Source organism: Folsomia candida, unplaced genomic scaffold, assembly GCF_002217175.1.
Source record: "Folsomia candida strain VU population unplaced genomic scaffold, ASM221717v1 Fcan01_Sc032, whole genome shotgun sequence".
Taxonomy (NCBI): domain Eukaryota; kingdom Metazoa; phylum Arthropoda; class Collembola; order Entomobryomorpha; family Isotomidae; genus Folsomia; species Folsomia candida.
The window spans coordinates 393811-416628 of NW_019091224.1; the positions used below are offsets into that span (position 1 = coordinate 393811).

General features: G+C 36.7%; 3 protein-coding genes and 1 long non-coding RNA gene across 4 annotated transcripts; 2 read left to right on the forward strand and 2 right to left on the reverse strand.

The window, feature by feature from the left end:
- The first annotated feature begins 2071 nt into the window (after positions 1-2071).
- Positions 2072-4786, forward strand: LOC118439220 (prolyl 4-hydroxylase subunit alpha-2-like). The gene is made up of 9 exons (XM_035860334.1): positions 2072-2396; positions 2459-2581; positions 2690-2897; positions 3152-3344; positions 3497-3725; positions 3783-3942; positions 4000-4141; positions 4506-4591; positions 4666-4786. Exons 1-9 carry the CDS (start codon positions 2072-2074, stop codon positions 4784-4786), a joined length of 1587 nt encoding a protein of 528 aa, XP_035716227.1.
- Positions 4787-7679: 2893 nt separating this feature from the next.
- Positions 7680-9363, forward strand: LOC118439250. Its single transcript, XM_035860391.1, has 3 exons — positions 7680-7978; positions 8045-8311; positions 8762-9363. Exons 2-3 carry the CDS (start codon positions 8223-8225, stop codon positions 9312-9314), a joined length of 642 nt encoding a protein of 213 aa, XP_035716284.1. The 5' UTR covers positions 7680-7978; positions 8045-8222; the 3' UTR covers positions 9315-9363.
- Positions 9364-13485: 4122 nt separating this feature from the next.
- LOC110860398 lies at positions 13486-17032 on the reverse strand. Its single transcript, XM_022109431.1, has 4 exons — positions 16354-17032; positions 15280-15709; positions 14533-15073; positions 13486-14430 (listed from the first exon to the last, which is right to left on the reverse strand). Exons 1-4 carry the CDS (start codon positions 17030-17032, stop codon positions 13486-13488), a joined length of 2595 nt encoding a protein of 864 aa, XP_021965123.1.
- Positions 17033-18669: 1637 nt separating this feature from the next.
- On the reverse strand, positions 18670-20195 carry LOC110860471. The gene is made up of 2 exons (XR_002548965.2): positions 19727-20195; positions 18670-19149 (listed from the first exon to the last, which is right to left on the reverse strand). It is a non-coding gene; the product is annotated as an uncharacterized LOC110860471 (long non-coding RNA).
- Positions 20196-22818: the final 2623 nt, after the last annotated feature.

Here is a 22818-nt window from a genome sequence, read left to right on the forward strand (position 1 = left end):
TCGGATTTTCAAAATTTAAGCCTTTTTGTGATCCTAGATAGTTGCCTTAGAATATCCAATATCAACTGTTTTGAAATTTTGATTTGGGTTATCTTTAATGGACCATAATTAAATACTAAAACTGACCATAATAACCATAATACATTGACCGATACTGGCTTTATTCATAAAAATAACCAGATCATCCATAATAAGTACTGAATTTGACCATAAAAAATCATTAAATTTAAAAAGCATTACCGCTGACAAATACACTTCAACTTTGTACAATTTTACAATTTTTAGTAAATAATTTAATCCTTTGGTGTTTTGGCTGGTCTTCCGCAGTTAAATTTCTCTCCAATAGGTACGCACTTAGGGGTATCCTTAAATTACGTAATGCTGGCTAGTATGGGCAAGATAGGGTTTTTCCCCTATCCTTCCCATACTGGCCAGCGTTACGTAATTTAAAGATAGCCCCTTAGCTTCAGGGGGTGGGCTAAACAGTTTTAATTTGATGGCCATCCCTACTGTATGTTTGCAAATATACATTTTCAAAAATGATGGTCAAGTTCATGGTGCATCATTCTAAGATACTGTGCTATCATCTTTTTTGACGAATGTTACAAGCCATATTTTACTCTGAAACTATTTAAATGATTCGAAACCTCGATGGGTTTGGGTTTTCCTCATCTAAAGGTAACCCTGGATCTCTACTTCCTAGCTGGGAGGACTTCGATGAAGGTTGAATAACCAGAAGTTATGTTTGCATCAAGTGTCCTAAATTTCGCCAGCTTAGCATTTTCAGTGCTAGTCCAATTGTATGCTTGTGTTGTCACAGAGAGGGTTAATACCGGTTCTACCATAAATTGAATGAAGTCAACATTGAAGTCAACGCCAGAATTATGCTTTAGACACAACGCCTACAACTCCCCGAGGGATAACTTTCTGGATGAATCCGACCTGTTTGTTTGTAGAAAATTATTTAGCTATGGATTTGAAGGACGATCTGCTCCCTCTGTCTGCAGGGACAACAGAATTGGATTTGGTTTGGTGATTCCTAATTCCAACAATGTCTTAATCCTTTATTTAATGTCTACTGGTATGTTTAATATCTCAGAATCACTGTCTACATCCTCAGATTCAGGTATGGCGTCATGATAAATTTGAGATTTTAAATTTTCTAGTTCCATTTTAGTAATTTATTGGTGAGACGTTATGTGAGTTGTATTTGGAAAGTGAGCATAAGTGAAATAAGTGAGTTCGAAAGTTTAGGAATGAAAAATACGCCATAATAATGTACCTCTTAATCCATGTTTGCCCTTCATTTCTTGATTATGTTGAGTTCAGTGTTTATTATGTATATATTAGTCTATATTTTACCTGCAATGTTAATTTTGTTATGTAAAAAGCCAGTATTGGTGGAATAAGTACTTATTATGGTCAGTATCAGAATTAGATTATGGTCGTTTAAATAGCACTATTTTGATTTTTTCGAAGACATACCCTCGGTGGGAAAATTTTCGAAAATACTCAAAAAATTTAAAAAATATATTTTGATGTGGGATACTATAAAACAACTATCTGGGAGTATACTGGTGAAGAATTTTCCAAATCCGAGCAAAATTGGAATTTTGTCGAGCGTTTGAAAGTGACTATTTTCGTGTTTTTTACCCTTTTGAGTGGGTGTGGCGGAGGCAAATAGGGCCATGGCATCAAACCGTTTCAGGGTATTGGTACACTCATTGGGTACTACAACACATCCAAAGGGCACCGAATTCTGAGAGTGGCATGTTCTGAAGTGTTCCTCCTTAGTGTACAGATTCCAGCATGCATAAATTCCAATCAAAATCTCAAAATAATTTAATTCCATCCCAAAATTAAAAAAAATTAATGGGTTTTGCATGCTTACTTTGTTTCTTGTATTACACAAACAAGAAATAGAAATTGGAATAGAAAATCCATCTGATATTGTTATCATTATGATCCATTGTTCTTTTAACTTTCGATTTTACTTCGATTTGTTAACTTCTAAATTACAACAAATCTGCGGAGTAGCAGTCAAACTACTAAGCTGTTTCACCCCAGAGATATGGCAGTTTTTATTACAAATTTAATTTTCTTTACACTTCCGGTACTAATTCTGTGTGAAAGCTCGTTCCACCAGATAACCCCACTCTATGTGCGACACTTGAAAAAGTTGGAGGACACCCTTGTCCCACATGTCATTGCCCGCTACACCAAGGCCCTCGAGGATCAGCTGGTTCTTATCCGAGAGTACGTCCAAGACTACGAGGACCATCAAAAATCACTTAATCCCGTTGAGGGAAATCCACTCGATACATACCGCCTCGTCCGACGGCTGGCCCTACTTACAGGACCGGACCTCACTAGGCTTTCTAAATATGCACAGGATGGTAGTTCCTATTTCAATAAACGTAGATGCAATTTTGACAAACTTTTATTTATTTTTATATAGAATTAGCGACAATTGTGGGACTGGTGAATATTGAGGATAAAAATGAAGCCGTTTTGTCACTTCTCCATCTCCAATACACATATTCGTTAACTGCATTTGATTTAGTGGAAGGAATCGTTTCAGGCCAGTATTAAATATTTTTAATTTCATTCGTCATGCATTAATCCATTAGCCAGGAAAAATATTTTTTGCTACTACTTGTTAGTTTCTCTAAAATCCATTTTTTCACAGGTGTACATACTGGAGTAACTCTAACCGCTGCGCATTCCATGGAAATTGCTCAGTCGGCTCTACACGGCGGTTACTACTCTTTCGCTTTGGAATGGCTTCAAGTCACCCATAAATCCAATAAAAGGGAGCAACGATTTACGGACTTTGAATTGCTAGAGGCCACAAAAGCATTTACGGTTGAACACGACACAAACTATGAGGTTAAAAGGTGTGGCTTGATCATCCTGTAAAACGATTAGCGTAATATCTCCCAGATCTCAGATTTTCAGAAAATTAAAAATAAGAATTTGCTTAATATTTGTATTTTTCGTCGGGTATTCGAAAAACCCAAAATTTTTCAATCCAACCTGAGTCGATTTATATCTGATATCGAATTTACCTCCGTCCTCCTAAACAACTTTCATAATACCGGGTAGGCTCAATCCAAACATTGATTTCAGTTTGATTTAATTTGTCTTGCAGGGCACAGAGGCACATGTTTATCTATCCACAAACTTTCAAAGAATGGAATATGAGCCTCCAGGAACTTCTTACTAAGCCACCACCTTCAATGGCATTGGGGCAAAGTGAGTTAATAAAGACGATACCAGATACCGGCGCGGCAAAGAGGGAACCATACAGCACAATTGCGTTATGTCAAGGCAACAATTTCCAGGTTTGTACATTTTTTGGCGGCTTTCGTTTCATGATATGCAAAACTTGTACAACCAAACATACAATTTGTTAATGCATAGCTCTTATGAATGCTTATGATGCTAAGAATGAATAATATAAAGCTGTAGTTATTAATTATATCGTCAAAAACAGGGAAATGCGGTGCGCTCAAAACTCCGATGTTATCTTGACTACGGCGCCAATTCTTACTTTTTAATCCAACCTGTCAGAGTGGAAGAATTAGGAGAGGGTCTAACCATTTTCCATTCCTTTCTTACCAACTCCCACGTCGATGAAATTAACCGGGTAGCATTCAATAAAATTGGTTTAGCTGTTACAAGGCGTGAAGCCAGTAGTGATGAGAATATAGCAGCATTTGCATGTAAGTAATTATCAAAATTTTATGCAAATCTGAATTGAACAATTTTTGTATTCCCAGCAGTCCTAAAGAATTCTGAACCGGTGGCATGGAGATTGAAAAGGAGGGCTGAGTTATTGTTGGGGCTTAATGTTCTGGGAGTTAATGCATCTGAAAGTGTACGCTTCTCACTTTATTCGACGGGTATGAAAATTCACAAAAACAAATTGGATGTGATTTTGTTGATAAATATTTATACTCAGTTGGTTAGATTAACGTATCTAATTTAAATTTTCAGGTGTGTGCTGTTTCGTTTACCTGGACGTATTGAGGGATTGAGGGCACACAACGATGCGGCTGGACACTACGACGAAAATGACCCCGATTTGGCCTGGGACAAGACTAATTATGTGGACAGACTCAAGACAATGCTGATCTATGTAAGAAATTACCCATTTAGAACTCTCCCGCTTAGGATTATAATTCTTAGTGGGGTTAAGTTGGAGATGGAAGTTCGGAATCAAACTTAACTTCGAATAATCAGTATGTGAATCAGGTTTGGATATTAATGAATTCTGGAAAAAATTACAAGGCGTGTTTGGGAACCAGTTTCTAAAAGTAATCAGTTCTTCCTATTCTAAATTAAAAATACAAATTAGTATTGCTTTGAAGGATTTAAAGAAATTTAAAGAAATTTAAATTTAAAGAAATAAAACTCGAAATAACCACCTTTTCGGATTAAAAAAATGTAATTACGAAACCTAATCAGATGTTTTAACGATTCCTTACTTCATATATGCACAGCTGAGCGACATTGACGTCGGTGGGATCACCGCCTTTACAAATCTTGGCGTAGCGATGCGTCCAACGAAAGGCTCGGCATTATTCTGGTAATGTTTAGTAAAACCCTGAAATTTCATTATTATGGTTTCCCTCCATTAAATCCGCTATGTTTACGTTTCAGGAGTAACTATGCATCAAATGCGGAGGACTTAAATCCCCTAATTACTCATGCGGGCTGCCCCGTCCTGCTCGGGATCAAGAGTTATGCCACCTTGTGGTTACTTTGGGTGACGATTGCATGATATGTTCTACCAATTTACAGTTATTATGAAAATCCTAAAATGTTTTTACTGCTTTGGCTTCATTTGTAAACAAATCCGAAAATTCGGTGGAGGCATGCATATTAAAGTAATGATATAAATTAAATGTCGCATTCATTTTGATTTTTGCTTGACGGATGTTAATTTTAATTTTTATTTTACAATTCATAGCAGTAAACTTTTTGCAATAAGTTATTGCAAAAAGTAAAAATATTTGATAGTTATTGCCAATAACTATCAAATATTTTTACTTTTACTTTTTACTTTTTACTATCTTTACTATTTTTACTTTTACTTTTTTTGTGTTCCAAAAATATTTAGAACAAAACAGTCTTTTGACTTCTCAATACTGATCTTGATCTTGGGCTTTTGATCTTGATCTGGGATTTGATCTTGATTTTGATCTTTTATCTTGAGTATTCGGCAGATTTATGTCTATCTTGATTTTTATCTTATGGGGCGCAAAAATTAATCTTGATCTTTTATCTTGATCTGCAAAAACCTTCATCTTGCCCACCTCTGCCCCTTGAGTTTGAATTTTTCGGTGGAAACCATTTATTGATTTTATTGATAGGGTTGCCGCTGGCTCTTATTTTGACGGGCTGGTAGTCGGGGAAAATTGACCGTACGGGCTGGGCGCCATACCGAGGACGACTTCGTCGGCCATTCTGTTTCCTTTAAATTTCTGAGAAGATAATTCCGTAAAAATATTATTTTTTAAAGTTTCGTTAAATTTATTTACATGATCACACGGTTTAAATTCCACTAGAAAATCTCCTAGCGAACTTACAGAGCAGTGTTGTGAATCAGTACAGTTATCCTGATAACTTATTAATGGGGATGGGTAATCCCGCCAAATTTGAAGCGGATCTGAAGCGGATCAGATAGTTTTTGCCTCGCGGTAAATAAATTTGTGTAGTCAACGTCAAAACGGCAAGGTACTTGTCATTTGTGCGTGAGGCATTGATAAGGGCTTTTTCCAAAGAAGGATTGTTCCAAAGGCAAGTATGTAAAAGGTTAGAACAGAACGGAATCAACATAAATAAACCGTTAAAAACGACTTTAACCAAGGGGTAAAATAAAGTTATTCATGGGAATTGAATTAACTTTGAATTGTTCTCGAGTCTCGACTATCCATTTTTGAATTTGTCATCAAGCTTGAGTATACCAAATTTCGACATTTTCGACCTTTGGCGTCGTCAACACAGTCACCATGTCGACGTACGTCGAAATCATCAAAAATCATGTCGATTTTTGAAATCCCCGTCCCAAGATATGTCTAAAACCGTTGAATCAAAAATTTCGACATGTTTCGCCATTGACCTTATTAACTTGGCGTCGTGACCTTTTGACCGACGACCCCCAAGTTCTAATCAGTTCCTCCCCTTAACATAATGAGTTAGTGTCCAAAATTTGAAATCTCTGTATCACTCCGTTTGAGAAAATTTGTGCTTCCAGCTCCAGTGCGTCCGCTTCCGACCAAAAATGGCCGCTTCCGACGTCCGGAAGCTGCTTCTGACTTCCGGAAGTCGAAAGCTGCGCACCTATGAGCTCCAAGAGTAAAATTTTAGTCTTGGTTAATAGTCCATAATTGGTCTTAATCAAGAATTTGGCTGAACTAAACTTAATTGAGTCATATTAACAGATTATAATTAAATGTGAAATGCTTGATTTGAAAATTTCCATGTTATATTTTCGTTAATATATGAAACCTAAAACTAGTCGTAAGTAGTGTTAACTAAACAATTAAAAAAAGAAAAAACGAGACTTATTCGTTAACCTCTTTGACAGTACTCATTTTTTTATTAAAATTTCACTTCTAAACGATATTGATTTGACTATTATATTTGATTATTATTATTATTAATTATACCCGATAGCAACCGATTAACATTTTCCACGAGTTTCCAATATTCGAGTTTTTGACGAAAAACACGAAAATCCACTTTTTAGAATTGGTTGGTACAGGGAAAATCCACAATTTTTAGGAGAAAAGTATCGAAAAAAAATGTTTTTCACCATCTAGTTTTCCACAAAATACCGAACAAATATTCTTTTTTTAAAGAAATTTTGGTGCCAAGGAAATCCTTGCAGTACGGACATTTGTGTATTTCGTAGTCAACGGATAAATAAAATACGACACAAATTTGCGTATTTCGCCGTGAACGGAAAATACAATAATAACACAAATGTGTGTACTTCGTCGTCAAGGTGTTAAAGCTCCACATTCCAAAATCCATAAAAATCGATAAAAAAATAGGCCCCCAAATCTAGCTCACGTATCAATAGTTCCGCTAGTGATATGCATAATGTGGAGTTGGATGTTGCACTACCCACACTGGTTTAACCTACAGACCGTCACGACCCCGACTCATTTAATTTTGCAAGGTATCATGCAAAATTTGGCAGATTTTCCCGACCACCATTTTGGCACGACCGGGTCCACGTCAGCACCCACCACCAATTGCATTTCAAAATACCAAGCTTCCCCTTATTGGAATTGAATATCACGAAAATGAATTTCATTATTATTATTATTATGAAAAATAATATTCAATTTTAAAAAAAATATCGCATATTTTCGTAAACCATTTCATCATGTATAATTAATAAATATGTATATACACCCAAATCAATGACTAATACAAATTACGTCGCAATAAATTACGTCAAGCTGTACATTTGTTGTAATTATTCATATACGCGGAACATCCTGTGTAGAATACGTCCAGGTAAACGAAACAGTACACACATTGTTATCAGGGCATAAATGATAACAACCAAAAAATTATCTCTCTACGCCACGATTACATTTATTGATACACAGCGTATGAAATATGCATGTGTGATAAATCCTCGTAGTGTGAATAATTACCAGACATCAAGCTCCCCTAAATCTACACAAAACTTAAAGCGTACACGGTTTATCACAACTGTTTCACAACCAAAATAGTTCGAAAGTACGTAAATCGTCCACCGTCAGTTAAACATTTGTTGAATAATTGGAAGCAAATAAGTTTCTGGAATTTTGTGAGATGGAAATGGTCTCGTACAAACCTCGTGGAGAAATGTATATGGTTGAGAACGATCAATCTTCCACACCTCCTAAAAGTTGCAGGTAGATGTGAACAGCTTTGTCTTCTCCACGGCCACTATTCGTCAAGGATTCGTACGGTAAATAAAGCAATAATTAATTTAAATTATTAACTATAAGAGGTTTAATTTTGGTTTAATTTTCAGAAAAGTGTTTTCCATTCTCCTACTCCAAATCGTGACGACTTTTGGGGTGGTTACGCTAGTGACGTTTTCAGACAGTGTCAGAGATGCGCTACGTAATTTGACATTTATTTACGTATCAATCCCTTTGGTGATTTTGGACCTTTGCTTGATCATCTTCATCCTGGTGAAGCCAGAGCGGATGAAAACCACTCCGATAAATTATATCGGATTAGTGGTCGTGACCATGGCAACTACGTTTCCGATAGGGGTGGGAACGTCTTATGTGGAGTAAGTGTAGTGGGAATTTATATATTTTAAGTGAAGATGAGTGTTTCGCCTAGTTTTAACTCATCCTGGACAGGACACTGTCCAAGAGTGGTTTTGAACAAGAATTCAAATGTGTCTAAAAGTGTTCAAAATGTGAAAAGGTGTCTAAATTGAAAAATGGGGCAAACTGCTACAATTCATGTTGCCACATTGGTTACTTTTGGGCACTTTTGGACACTTTAGACATTTTGGCCACTGCCCATGCCCAAAACGAAGCAATGCTTAAAATCAAGTCGTCTAAATGTGTTCAAAATGTCGAAAAGTGACCAAAATTGAAAAATGGGTCAAATTGCTATAACTCATATTTCCCCATTGGTTACTTTTGGATATTGGCCATGTCCAAAACGAAGCACTGCTTAAAATGAAGTCTTACTTTATCACACTAATCTCTGTTTTGTGCCCACTTTGTAGGATAAAATACGTCGTACTCTTCCCGACCGGACTCATCGTTACCAGCACATTGTCAGTGCTCCTATTTTGTCTACAATCTCGGAAACAATTGTCCTGCTTGTCTGGTTTCCTGATCTCCACGCTATCCCTCGTACTAACTGCGCTCCTTCTCTTCTTCGCTTTTCGCGTAGAAAATGTAGAAAAGGAGAGAGAAATGGGTACCATCCTAGGTGTTGCGGTCGTAATGACGATACTTTTGGAAATGTTTTGGATCGGTCTAATTCGTGGAATTATATTCGGGGATAAAAATAGATATGGGACACGATGTTCCGAAGAAGATTACATTTTGGCTGCAGTGCTGCTTTATGTGGTGGTAATTTTAATCTTTTTGGTTATCCTGCTCATAGTCCTGCTCATTGTGGGGTCAGGAAAAGGTGGTTCGAATACTTGTGGGAGTTGTGGATGTCATGGGAGTTGCGGGTTCTGGACTTGGCCGATGTTTGGGAGAACGAGAGCGTGTAAAGAACAACGACGGGGGGGTTGCGTGCCGGGTGAGAATGGAGGTGTTTCATAAATAAAATTTGGTTATTTATTGATTGTACTAGTGTTTAGAGCCCGGCTAGTGGGGGCTGTCGAATAAACAAAATGATAAGAATGCGAGTCCCTTTCATCAATATTTTTGATAAAAACTCATAAGCTATAGTTGTATTTAAGGACACAATTAATTTCGGTAACTTCATGTGTTGTTTAATATATGTATTCGTATTATGACTGGCGACACCCCTCGTGATGGGTGTGGTTTGAAAATCTCACTATTCTGTGTGGATTACATTTACAATGCATTTCAATTTGTTGAGGAAACAAGTTGAACGGCTATTTTTTTTACCAATTTAGATAATACGGATCCTTTGTAATAGCTACTGATCATTTTGTATAAAATGAAATCTTGAAAAAACAGCGAAGAAATTGCTGCGCTTTCGAATTTCAAAATTTACCAGTTGAACCAAAATTGTCTTTAATGCCAATATCATATGTGCTTATAGGGCTGGGAATTCAGTCTAGTGGTTAGTGCATCCATCTCTTTCCACAAATTGGCGTCCAGTTCGAAAAGGGCTGGAGTTTTTGGTATAATCACCGATTAGCGTACTGGAAAAGATGTCTGCTTGATGATAGAGAGCGGCTTGATTAGGCAAATGCTGGCTCCCATTTGGACACTATAAACAAAATTATAATGAATCATTACTGCGCGGAGTGCATATATGACTCCACCGCGATAGTAATGATTTGGTATTAAAACAATACTATATGGTAAATAACCTTCAGTGCAGACTTATATAGCCCGAGCTAGTATGTGAAACTTCCATTGCAATGATCCATTGCAATGATCATAATTTATTTCAACTCGATTAAGCAATTAGCAAGAATCGGTATAGGTCATCCCCTAGGGTCCCTCGGGATGAAAAATTTTCCAACTTAACTTCATAATGTCATAAATATTCATCAGAGACCTCTGTGCTAAATTTAAGCTTTCTATGATAATTTATTAAAATCGGTATGGGTCACCCTATAGGGTCCCTCAAGTTCAAAATTTTTAAAGTTTGATTTGATATTCCTATTTTACACCTCCATTGGAGCCATCATACCGAATTTCAGCATTTTACTCGAATACTCTGCACCGAAGTCAAAATCCACACCACTATTTTGACCCCCACCGGTCCAAAACTTTTTTGATCGAACCCATCTTCGAACTTAACCTCGGCCTTGCCCCAACGGTCATTGTAAGACCAAGTAGGTCAAAATCGGTTGAGTGGTTCGGTTCGTCCGCTAGCGTGTCACGGACGGACGGACGGACGGACGGACATGGTGATCCCATAAGCCCTGGCTCGGGCTAAAAAGTAACACAAATTAGTGTTAAGATTATTACCAAAAAGTGTTATTTTATTACTAAATTTATACCAACATAGTGTAAATTTTTAATTAAAGCACGGTATCTACTCCGCTGGTTTTTTTTATTGCCAAGTTGCTAAGATTGGATACATACTCCGGTCCGGTACATGCTAATTGACTAATACGTGTTTCCTCCATGCCCGGGGAATTCCATTTACTGACTATATAAGTAGTATTGTGCACTGTACATGTCTGAATAGAACCTAACTTACTTACCTAGTTAAAATCTACCTATCCTAATCACCCTCTCCTAAACAAAGCCTGCAAGAGCTGTTAGCCATAAGCGGACGTTAAACCTGACCTTTTTTTACATTATGTGTTTATAAACATACCCAGAATTTAGTCGACACAATTGTGTTTAAAGTATTCACTTATTTAATATTGTGGCTGTCTTAAAACTATATATTTCTTCCCGAATATGAATGAAGCCTAATTATTTAGTATTTAGGTATTTTTTTTAAATCCAAATTATAAATAAGTATGTGCAATACTCAAATAATCCTTTTGCCGAATTTTCGGATTTTCAAATCGCTCAACTTTTTGAATTTTGGGACAAATTAGAAAATTTAAACACGTATTTCCTTAGAATTACTTTTTTTACGTTTTAAAAATGTATTTAAGTTCATGAGAAATAGTGTTGAGTGATTTTGTATGTTATTTTTAAGTGTGGTGAATTTTGTGTAAATATTGCATTAGGCGAAAACAGATTATCTTTTATATTATAAAAAGCAATGAATTATTTATTTACAAGTTTTGAAATGGTTACATACACATATTTGATGTATGAACTAATGTGGGGTATTTTAATACATTAATTTATTGAGGGAAATTGATACATATTTAATTGCAATCTCACTTCCTTCCATTTGAGGTAAGTTGAGACTTGCGATCTACTCTTGCGTAACAGCGTTTGCTTTAGCACGTAAAATTTGCGGACCTGTTTGGTGGTGGACCTTGGCTACTCTTATTCCACAGGTCGGACACGAAAGCGCGCGACCTGCGTAACCAAAACTCGGCGATATATTTAGCTTTCCCGGAATTGTGACCGTGGAAAGTAATGTACATGCGAGTTTCTGCAGGAGCGTTCTTTTCTCATGCATTTATGTAGCAGTCGACTCTTCCACTGCTGCGTCGGGTATGCATATGCATCATGTGTATCTAGCTGGATGAGAGCGAGGGTTTTTCTCTCTTTGTTTCATCCATCCATCCATCCAACTGTACCTATGCAGAATATCTGCATGCAATGCAACACAAATTGCACCCAACTTTTACACATTTGTCAATCTTACTTGCTGCATCCAGCAACCTATGTCCCTGTGCATGTTTCTAAACATTCTGCCTCCTTTGAACGGTTACCGTTCTAAATTAAACAATACAAATTAGATATTGTTAAATAATCTTAAATTTACATTATGGTATAACTAACAAAAACTAACTTAACCCAATGTATGGCACTATTTCGCCAATTTCGGAAGATTTTGCATCCATTTGCATCCGATTTTGCATGAATCAAAGTCTATGCAATTTGACCAGTATAAAAGGCCCTGCAATTTGTCACCAAATTGTAGTTACCTTTTGTCTCTGGTCCAGTTCCTGCAGGTCTCATCTTCCCCAAAAATCTCCAGGATGTCCACCAATTCGGTCGAAACCCGGGTCTTCTCTTCCCTGTTCGGAGCCATTCAGGATTCCGGCCCCATTTGTCTGGATCTCGTTGTGCCCCAGGACGACAGATATGCAGAGGACCATCCTGTGGTACCCTGCTACCAGAGTCGATCTGCCACCTGCGGTCATCTTGTTCATCAGGGCTGCGCCGCAAATTACGTAATTAGATGCGGCCGGGTGTTTTCCCTTGAGTACGAGGACGAAGTCTCCTTATCCGAATGGCGGACCCGCTGCTGGTGTAGATTCGACTCGGACTCTTTTCGAACGGCGGATATCTCGATTGGTGAGTTGCATTCATCCATTTTGTAATATAATTTTATTATGTTTAGTAATTTTTAATTTCCTAATTTTTTTACTAATTTTTTTACTAATTTTTTTTTCAGTTTAACCTAACTTTTATTTATTTACTTATTATTTTTTCGCAGTATACCCCTTGCGGATGGAAGGAGACTTAGAGTCTCTCTCGAACCGACCCAGTGACCCCCCCTCAGAGGACGCCTTCCTCGACCCTCCAGTAGTGGATGAAAATAGGGAGCCCATTGAAGAGTACTTCTTCGAGGCGGAGGTCGTGCTCACTCCTCTCCAGCCCGTTGCTCCATCTCACAATGCTGTTTCTCTCGTTCCTGTCGTCCCAACCTTGGCTGAGGATGCGGCTGAGAGAACTTCTGGCAATAAGTCGACCACTGAGCTGGATCCCACTATGGACACAGCAGACGAGCAATCTTCGTGGTCAACTGGATCCTGGAGAGACGAGCCGTATGAGTGTGCACATTGCGGTAAGTTTCCTTATTTCCTTAGTAGTTGCAGTAATAGTAGTAGTGAGAGTTTACTCACGTCAGGTTTGCATATTTACCCTCATTCATTTTCTTATCTTGCTTGATTGCAGAGTTCACGTCAATGGAGTACCACCTCATGAGACTTCACGATGAGAACGAGCATCCTCTCCTTTTCGAGTGCATGCTGTGCTACCTAGAGAACCGGAATCGCGGGGTCATCCTGGACCATCTTCCTAATTTCCATCGCATCCGTGGTTTGCACACCACTCAGTTTGTGGCTCCTTACTAACAGTTTTTTTTAGTTAATTATCGCTCGGTTACAACTAGGTTATTCTTTATTATATGACCTATTATAACCTATTATTCTAGGTTATTCTGCAATCCCATAACTCTTTTTAAATGATGCTTAACTGACTTCACTCCGCTTTCCCAAAGACCTCCAAAATGTGGCGCGGCTGGTGGATTATAGTGCCATGTAATTCCTTCATCGGCAAGAATCTGGAATATTTTCTGATTACGATTATTTGATTTTGATAGCTTTATAAATTCTTTTAATTCTTTATCTCCGCCGACAAAATTTGTTCCATCGTCACTATATATGTCCGACGGCTTGCCTCTTCGTGCTGTGAATCTTCGTAATGCTGCTATGAATGCATTCGAACTAGCATCACTCACGATTTCCAGATGAATTGCCCTCGTAGCACAACAGATGAAGATGCATAAATAAGCTTTCAAAGTTATCTTACTTCTCGGTGTAATTGGTTTAATTAGAAACGGTCCAGCATAATCCACTCCACAATTTTTGAACGGTGGGGCTGGATTTATTCGAAATGACGGCAGATTAGCCATCATCTGCTCCATTGTTTCCGCTCTCAATCTTGTGCATACTATACAATTTCTTATTACTTTTCTAATTGCATCCTTTCCTCGCACAATCCAATATTTTTGTTGTAGATACGATAGTAGCGCTTGCGGCCCTGCATGTAAGTTTAGTAAATGGGCCTCTTCAATTATTAAGGATGTTAACCTATGCTTCTGGGGTAGAAGCATGGGATATTTTTTATCTGGAGACATCTTCGCATGTGCGAGCCTTCCCCCCACACGAAGAATGTGTTCTTTGTCCAGAAATGGATTTAACTGTAACAGTCTACTTTTATTAGAAAGTTTTCCATTCTGTAGCTGCACGATTTCTTGGTTAAATTCTTCTCCTTGAATGATAACAATCCACTTTTTTATTGCGACATCAAGTTCATTCGTAGATATCCCACTTGTTAATTTATTTCCAGTTACAACGCCTTGTTTAGACTGGAATGAGTGCACACAATTATTTTTGAAACGTAATAATAGTGCTGTGATTCTTTGTACTCGATTAATTGATGAATATCTTAATAATAATTCATTTGGTACATTAATTGTTGTCATCTGACAGATAATATTTTCACGTTTTTCGTCCCTTGGATCGGGCACGTGTTGAAAATCTTCTGGAAGTACTGGTTCGGCAATTTTTTCAACCAACCAGCTTGGTCCATTCCACCATAATTGGTGGTTTATTAATTCTTTTACGGTAATTCCTCGAGATGCACAATCAGCTGGGTTGTCCACACCACGGAGGAATCCCCAGTTTTCCGCTGGTAAATTTTCTTGAATTTTTGAAATACGATTGGCGACGAAGGTATGATACTTATATGGCTCGGATTGCACCCATCGAAGTACTAATGTGGAATCTGTATACGCAAACATCCGTGTGAACTTGATTTTTAATGCTTTTGCGACTGACGGCATGAATTCTGCAAGTAAGACGGCTCCACATAGTTCCAACCTGGGTAACGACTGCTTTTGCACTGGGGCAACTCTTGTCTTTGATGCCACTAAGTACGATAATCCATTCCCATTCGAATCATATGAGACCAAGTATACTACGGCTGCGTATGCTTTTTCAGATGCATCACTAAATCCAATTAAATAAGTCATACATTTTTCCCAGCATGCCCTGATTGGGCTCTCGGGATGTGTAGTTGCTTCAGATCTTGTAATTCGGATTTGAACTTGCTCCACGTATTTTGAATGTATTCTGGGACTTCATCATCCTACTCCGTTTTTTCTTTCCATATAGTCTGCATTAAGATTTTCGCTCTTATAACTATCGGAGCGCACCATCCTATGGGATCAAATAGCTTTGATATTTCTGACAGAACAACTCGTTTCGTTAACGATTTATTGGAGCAATTATTGAACATGTCAGTTTTGAATCCGAATGAATCATCCACTGGGTTCCAGTAGATTCCAAGGGTCTTGATGGTGGCGTCCTTATCGAAAGCTAACAACGTTTTTGTTTCTCTCAACTCTTCTGGTATAGATGAAAGCACTCTTTCTGAATTTGAGGTGAATTTCCTAATTGAAAAACCTCCTAATTGTAATAATTCTCTGATTCCCTGCTGAATTTTAATGGCATCTTCTTCATTGTTTACGCCAGACAACAGGTCATCCATGTAGAAATCTTGCTTTAATATTTTTGATATAATTTCAAAGTTGTGCTGATTCGCCAACTCTTGTAACACTTTTGTGGCCAAATACGGACCTGACGCTGTGCCATAGGTGATTGTTAATAACTTGAAATGTTGTAGTGGTAGATGTGGAGCTTCTCTCCATACTATATGTTGTAACTCTTGGTCTTCACTTGACACAAGAATTTGACGATACTGTTACGCGTAATAAATTATGCAAGGACAAGAGGAGTGGTTGGAAGTATTTCCATTTTATGTGGATTTTATTATAAAAATTCAAAAATTTAAATTTTCTTACATATAAAGATTTCCAAAACCAAATGGCTCAGTCTTACGACTTTAACCGACTAGGTTATGGAGACAGAGGGAGAGAGATTGATTCTGCTGTACAATTTTCCAGCCTTTTTATACCAGGTCTGGACAAAGAAATCATGAAAACATCTTCTTACTGCGTGATCATTGAAGGACTTGTTATTGTCATAATAATAGTTCAAGGATGAATAAGGGTCTCCTCAAATACACTCAAATATATATATACATATTGTATAGTTATTTCTATAGTCTATTTCTTAACTTTCTCCTTCATATTTTATAGCGTAACAGATACATCTTCTCTATATCTCCATTCAACGCTAGAGCATGCTTTCTGATGCGCATAATCAGATCTGCCAGCTTATCCTGTACTGACGGACCGATCATCATAGTATTGACGGACCGATCGTACTGACGGACCGATCATCATTTAACGATAATCCATTAGACGTTTTGGCGGACGCGTCAAAAACTACACGAAATTTTGTCGTGGTTGACGATTCCTTCACAATAAAATGATGGGGGAGATAACATCTAAACGTGCTATCTTTATTTGGCGGTGGTACTTCTACCATATGGCCTAAATTCAAATATTCGTCCATAAACTTTTTGTATTCTTTAACAAATTGTTCATTTTTGTGGAGACGTCGGTCAACTTCGTTGAAACGATTTATTGCAATATTTAAAGAGTCCCCTAATTGCACTTTATGAATTTTAATTGGGTACTTCACAATGAATACACCCTCTTTATTTCTTTGTACTGTATTTTTGAAATGTTCCTCACACTGTTTTTCTTCAGCACTAAGGAATGGGGAGTCCTGGAATTTTTCCATTTCCCAAAAACCTTTTAATAATGAATCCAGTTTCAAGCTCTGGTCCTTCTCAATTGATTTATTTACTTGAGAATTATACAATTTCACCTCAGTTTTATTCCTTGTTCGTCCTCCGCCTATCAGTACACCCAATTGTGAATTGATAGCCATTGGTTTGTTGCAATCCACGTCCTTCCCCCCATCGATTATACTGTGGTAGAGTTCAGCTCCTATCAGTATATCGATATCAGAGGGTATATGAAATCCTGGATCAGCCATTTGATTATTTGTTTGATTTATTTTGTTTTGAAGATAATGCACAGTATTTTGACCTATCTTCGAAAATGGCAACCGACTAATTTTTGGTACCACGAATGCTTCCATTTGGAAGGTTTTGTTTGTGTCAAAGTGCGGAGAAAATAGAACATTTACTAATCCTCTGCTACACCCGACGTTATTTTGCCCTAACCCAGAAATTGACGCATAGGTTTTTTGTTGTGGCAACCTTAAACGATTTGCACACGATACAGTTATAAAATTGTTGCTGGCTGCACTATCGAGCATTGCCTTACACCTCACCAATTTATGTACATTATTGTTTACTGCCACACATGCAGTTGCTATTTTTAAGTGTGGTGAATTTTGTGTAAATATTGCATTAGGCGAAAACAGATTATCTTTTTTATTATATGAACTAATTTGGGGTATTTTAATACATTAATTTATTGAGGGAAATTGATACATATTTAATTGCAATCTCACTTCCTTCCATTTGAGGTAAGTTGAGACTTGCGATCTACTCTTGCGTAACAGCGTTTGCTTTAGCACGTAAAATTTGCGGACCTGTTTGGTGGTGGACCTTGGCTACTCTTATTCCACAGGTCGGACACGAAAGCGCGCGACCTGCGTAACCAAAACTCGGCGATATATTTAGCTTTCCCGGAATTGTGACCGTGGAAAGTAATGTACATGCGAGTTTCTGCAGGAGCGTTCTTTTCTCATGCATTTATGTAGCAGTCGACTCTTCCACTGCTGCGTCGGGTATGCATATGCATCATGTGTATCTAGCTGGATGAGAGCGAGGGTTTTTCTCTCTTTGTTTCATCCATCCATCCATCCAACTGTACCTATGCAGAATATCTGCATGCAATGCAACACAAATTGCACCCAACTTTTACACATTTGTCAATCTTACTTGCTGCATCCAGCAACCTATGTCCCTGTGCATGTTTCTAAACAAAATGCAAGTTAAATTTTTTTTTATTCGAATTTTTAGTTTTTGTAATTTTGTAATTTTGGATAATAGCAAAAATTTTGTGATTTGTATAAATCCCAAAACTTATTATTTTTACTAAATCCAGGAGGTAATTCTGAAAATGCTTGCTTCTAATTTTCTGATTTCGAGTCGAAAATAAAAAAGTTACAGTGATTTTAAAATCCGAAAATTCAGATGAAGAATTATTTCAATCAAACGCAAGGCGGTTAAATTAGCGCATTATTTAAAGAACAAAAATACATGTTCGCTGATTTTCGGATGTGAACAAATTAAAATTAGTCTCATTAAATTTGATAATATACACCGGAGTTGATTCGGGTCATGGGTTTTTGAAAATCCGATCCGTTTCTCGGATTAAAAATAAAACCCGTTTTGACCCGATCCGTTTTTTGGATTCTCAAAACCCGATCCGATCCGTTTTTCAGAAGGCCCATTTTGACCCGTTTTTCGGGTGAAGCCCGATCTGTTTTGGGTATATAACAAGCCCGATTTTTTTATTATTAATTTTTGAGGGATCCAAATAATTCAAAAGCATGTTCTATAATTTAACCAGATGCCAAATCCACTAATTGTCACTACAATTCCAACAGCAACGTTTTCTTTTGAATATATTTAATTAAATATTATCCAATCATAGGTTCTGAATTCCTACACTGCTTGGTTTATTTGCTCTAAATATCTAAATATTATAATTTTGAAATTTAAAGTCCAAAAGTATTAGCTAATAATAGCTACTAATATTTTTAGTAGATTGTAAACGATGCTACAATCATATATTTATTATTCGTTGATATTGGGGCACATCAAGTAGTCATTTATGTCACAAATCTAACTCTTTCAGACTACATATTTTTACAAAACCTACATAAGTAGCTTGACAACAAAAAAAACATCACGCCCAGATTTTTTAGACTTTGGCCAAAATAGTAGCTAAGTTGGGCCAAAATCCACTTTGTCCTTCAATAACAAATCACTCTTCCTTCAACACAGGAGAATCTTCTACCCAACCGATATCCATGGGCTCAACAGCATTCCTTCTGTTCGGGTGGAGACCGATTGCAAACTTCGTTACAGGCGTCAACATATGTTCCCTGTGCTTGAACCGTTGTCATGGCAAATTCTGTCCATTAAAAAATAAAATAAAAAAATAAAATAAAAAAATAAAAAAACAAAAAATAAAAAGTCCATTAAATGAAAAATCTCATAATTATTATATTTATAAACTTTCTTTGCAATTAGTCTTATGGTTCAAGATACGCCCCAATAATGCACACACTGTTAGTGTGACATGTCATTTTAAAATTATAAAATGAACATACTCACGACAACGTCTTGTTTTGCATCGCAACTTATTTAGCAAACTTGCGAAAATCAAAATATTTGCGTCGCGAGGGGATTCGCATATCTCGCAAATCTACTAACAATACCTATTTTGTCGTTGTTTCCATGGATTTCTGTAATTTCTCTTGAGGATGCGTTTGCGAAATAAGCTTGCGAAATAAGAACATGCTCAATTGCTGGGTAAATTTGCGAAAAAAATCCCATGGTTTTCCAGCAAAATTTTTGCGAACTCTCGCACATCTTCGCAAGTTATGTTGCTATGCTTAATTTGCAAGATATGCGAGGGTTGACGTGAGTACGCTCAATATAAATTAAATTTGATAAATTAGGTAAAAAGTTAGTAAATGTGGACAAACCTCCTAAAACGAGCAGAGCTGCAAAAAATATGGTCGCCGTTTTCATAATTTCTGTCGGAGTAAGTAAATATGTAGATGAAAAATGTTTCCAATGCGGCTACTTTTCGAGATATGTACACTCTTAGCAAACTGGTAATAAAATTTTAATAACGATCTTTACCAAGCCCCTGGTAAACAGAGTTGTTCCACAGTGGTAATAATACTTATTACTAGGTTTATTACTGTTTGGTAAAGACACGACTCCACGTGTTGGTAATATTCGTTATTACGTATTTGGTAAAGATTTATTACCGCGGGTTTCGAATAATTTGATAACAAAGATTTTTACCGTCACTACATGAAGTTTTACCATGGCGTAATAAATTATTACTGATCTAGTAACGAAATTATTTATTACCAACCAGTAACAATTCTTTACTATTCTGGTAGAGTCATATACTTGTACGGCTTGGTAATGATCTCGTAACAATTTTTTTAAGAGTGTAATAGTATGATTATGGCGATTTGCTGCTTTTATATGCATAAAAGGGTTGATTGACATCATTTCTAAGAAATTTGTCAAGTTCAATGAATGAGAATCAGGGTTCCGAACAGTGTTTTGCGTGTTTTTGTTCGGTCAGGTGTCCGTCTACTGCATATACATATCCGCATATGTACCTACACTCTAAATAAAAATAACTAAAATTTACCCACGGTTGAGTAAAAAAGAGGATGACACAACAATCGGGTGAAATTTTCACAAACGGTTGGACAAGTATTACACAATCGTTGGATAAATTTTACACAAGCAACACTGCATTCAACACGGTATTTTGGAACCCTGGATGAGAATACGTAGTAAATATTAGCATTTTGGTTTTCCAGCTAGAAACGTGGTGATGAATAATAAACAAGTTCGTATGAATTGGAAAAAGGTTTTTACCCGGTGGAAATAATAGTGTCTGTATTTGTTTACTTGTCATGCTTTGAAATGCAGTGACGAGATTTTTACCAGATTAGCTTCCCCAGGGTGCACGATGGATTAAAAATGTGTTTAAATAATTTAATTTAACATTTAATACTATTAAATCATTTAGGGTTTTTTTTATAGAATTTCTAATTTCTTGCGGCGGAAAAGTATTTATCCTTAACTCTTAGAAATGGGGTTACGATTATAACCAAAAAGTAAAAGTATGTGACTCTGCCACCGTGGTTATACATTTGTCATCGAGTGGTTACAATTGTCACCGACTAATTATAAAATTTCACTGACTTGGTATTAAATTTGTAACTATTAAATTTGTAAATTAATGTGAAACTTACATTTCATCGTAAGCATTTGAAATTGGGCATGCACATGCATTAAAGTGCTGTGCACCACAATTTATAATCAGTTTCCGTTCCAATCAGGGAGAATTTTTTGCAAAAAATTGAAAAGCAACTGAATTCACATGATCCGTTATTGGGACCAGTGTTTCTTTTAGTGCGCACGAAATAATTTTTATGCATGCATGGTGCATAAAAATTCACAAAAATGCGTAACAACATATAAAAATGCACAAAATGCATAAAAATACCTGAAATACAATTTTGGCAGAGAATTTCATATTTTTAAGAAATTTTATACTTTACTACCCTGAATGGGGAAGTAAAATTCAGTTGTCTATACTTCTATAATGGTTTGAAACCTTTCCACAACACTTTCTAGCCCTTGGCAGAGCTTATGTACTCATCATACATAGTTGGCATCAATTACGCTAGTAAAAATTCTATCCTATCTACTTGGAATACATAAAATTTTGACTTGAAAATTTTGACCTTTTACATGAAAATTTCAAACAAGGATTTGTTTTTCTATAAAATTCAAGCCGTGTAAAATGTTAATAAAAAATTGTCGAGTTATAATTTCACCAGCTTTTAGAGACTTTCAGTTCAAATATTAAAATACTAAAAAGATGAATAAAATGTCATATTTACAAAACACAGCGATTTCTCAACTATGGGCTAGCAGATATTTAGAAAAATTAAAATATTACAATATTATTTGCACCTAAATCAGTTTCGTGCATTTTCATGCACTTTTCCGATTTTTTGATGGGTGTTATTTGACGTTTAAAAAAACATTTTCGTGCAGATGTTATTTAACAGCAGAAGCAGCTAATTAAAAAAAGGTAGAACTTTTGATTGAAAAACGATTTTCAAGTTCTGTTTTCGCAGCTCTCTTTAATCTGAGTTGGGAAAGTTTTTGAATTTTGAAAGAATTTTTTTGCGACTTAATTACAATATAAGGGGTTCTATGGGGAGGGTCCCTACTGCGATTAGCAGAATTTGAGATGGAACATTATGTGGTTGCTTATTAAATAACCTAAGAGTGTTTAAAAAAAGTATTTAGCGTATGACATTATTTATTGTCCTTACAATACACGTTGGCAGAAAGGAATTATATAATTTAAGTAATATTATTTAAATTCATGCACCAATAAACTCTGACTAACTGGGCCAGTAGGTCCTTTTAACCGAATATTGCTGTGAATCGGATTATCGTCATGAATAAACAGTTTTATAAACACACACATCTGCCCAGCCATGCAAAAATAGGAGCCTCCTCGCGACAGGTGAATCTTTCTTTTACTGACAATGCAACACCGTGAAGTGTTTATCTCAAATCTTAATGGAACTAACAATGCGATGGTGTGAAGTGCAACTCTCCGATTTGGCTGAAATTTTGGAATTATGTGGTCCAAGTCGATACAACCAACGTTTCTTGAGGCAGTTTGTGCGATGGTTGGGCTTTGTCAAAAAATTTGAGGTGAAAGTTGAAAAACGGGTGATTTTTACCAAGCGGAGGAAGCAAATTCCACTTCCATTCTTTTTAAATGGAAAAATCGCCCGTTTTTCAACTGTGACCTGAAATATTTTGACAAAGCCCAACCATCGCACAAAGTGGGTCAAGAAACGTTGGTTGTATCGACTTGGACCACATAATTCCAAAATTTCAGCCAAATCGGAGAGTTGCCCTTCACACAATCACATTGTAAGTTTAATTTATTCACATTCAAAAATAAGCGGACCCGTATTTTTATTCTAATTGATAATTCGCGTGGTTAAGTGCC

Bases quoted from the DNA above. Each gene is read 5' to 3' on its own strand.
- LOC110860398 (XM_022109431.1), bottom strand. From the start codon at position 17,032: ATGGCTGATCCAGGATTTCATATACCCTCTGATATCGATATACTGATA. The intron at 15,074-15,279 runs GTGCGCTCCGAT...AATTGGATTTAG, and splicing joins CTATTTGATCCCATAGGATG to TGATGCATCTGAAAAAGCAT. The intron at 14,431-14,532 runs GTACCAAATGAA...CACTCATTCCAG, and splicing joins GTCAGATGACAACAATTAAT to TCTAAACAAGGCGTTGTAAC.
- LOC118439250 (XM_035860391.1), top strand. From the start codon at position 8,223: ATGAAAACCACTCCGATAAATTATATCGGATTAGTGGTCGTGACCATG. The intron at 8,312-8,761 runs GTAAGTGTAGTG...CCCACTTTGTAG, and splicing joins GTGGGAACGTCTTATGTGGA to GATAAAATACGTCGTACTCT.
- LOC118439220 (XM_035860334.1), top strand. From the start codon at position 2,072: ATGGCAGTTTTTATTACAAATTTAATTTTCTTTACACTTCCGGTACTA. The intron at 2,397-2,458 runs GTAGTTCCTATT...ATTTTTATATAG, and splicing joins TTCTAAATATGCACAGGATG to AATTAGCGACAATTGTGGGA. The intron at 4,142-4,505 runs GTAAGAAATTAC...ATATATGCACAG, and splicing joins TCAAGACAATGCTGATCTAT to CTGAGCGACATTGACGTCGG.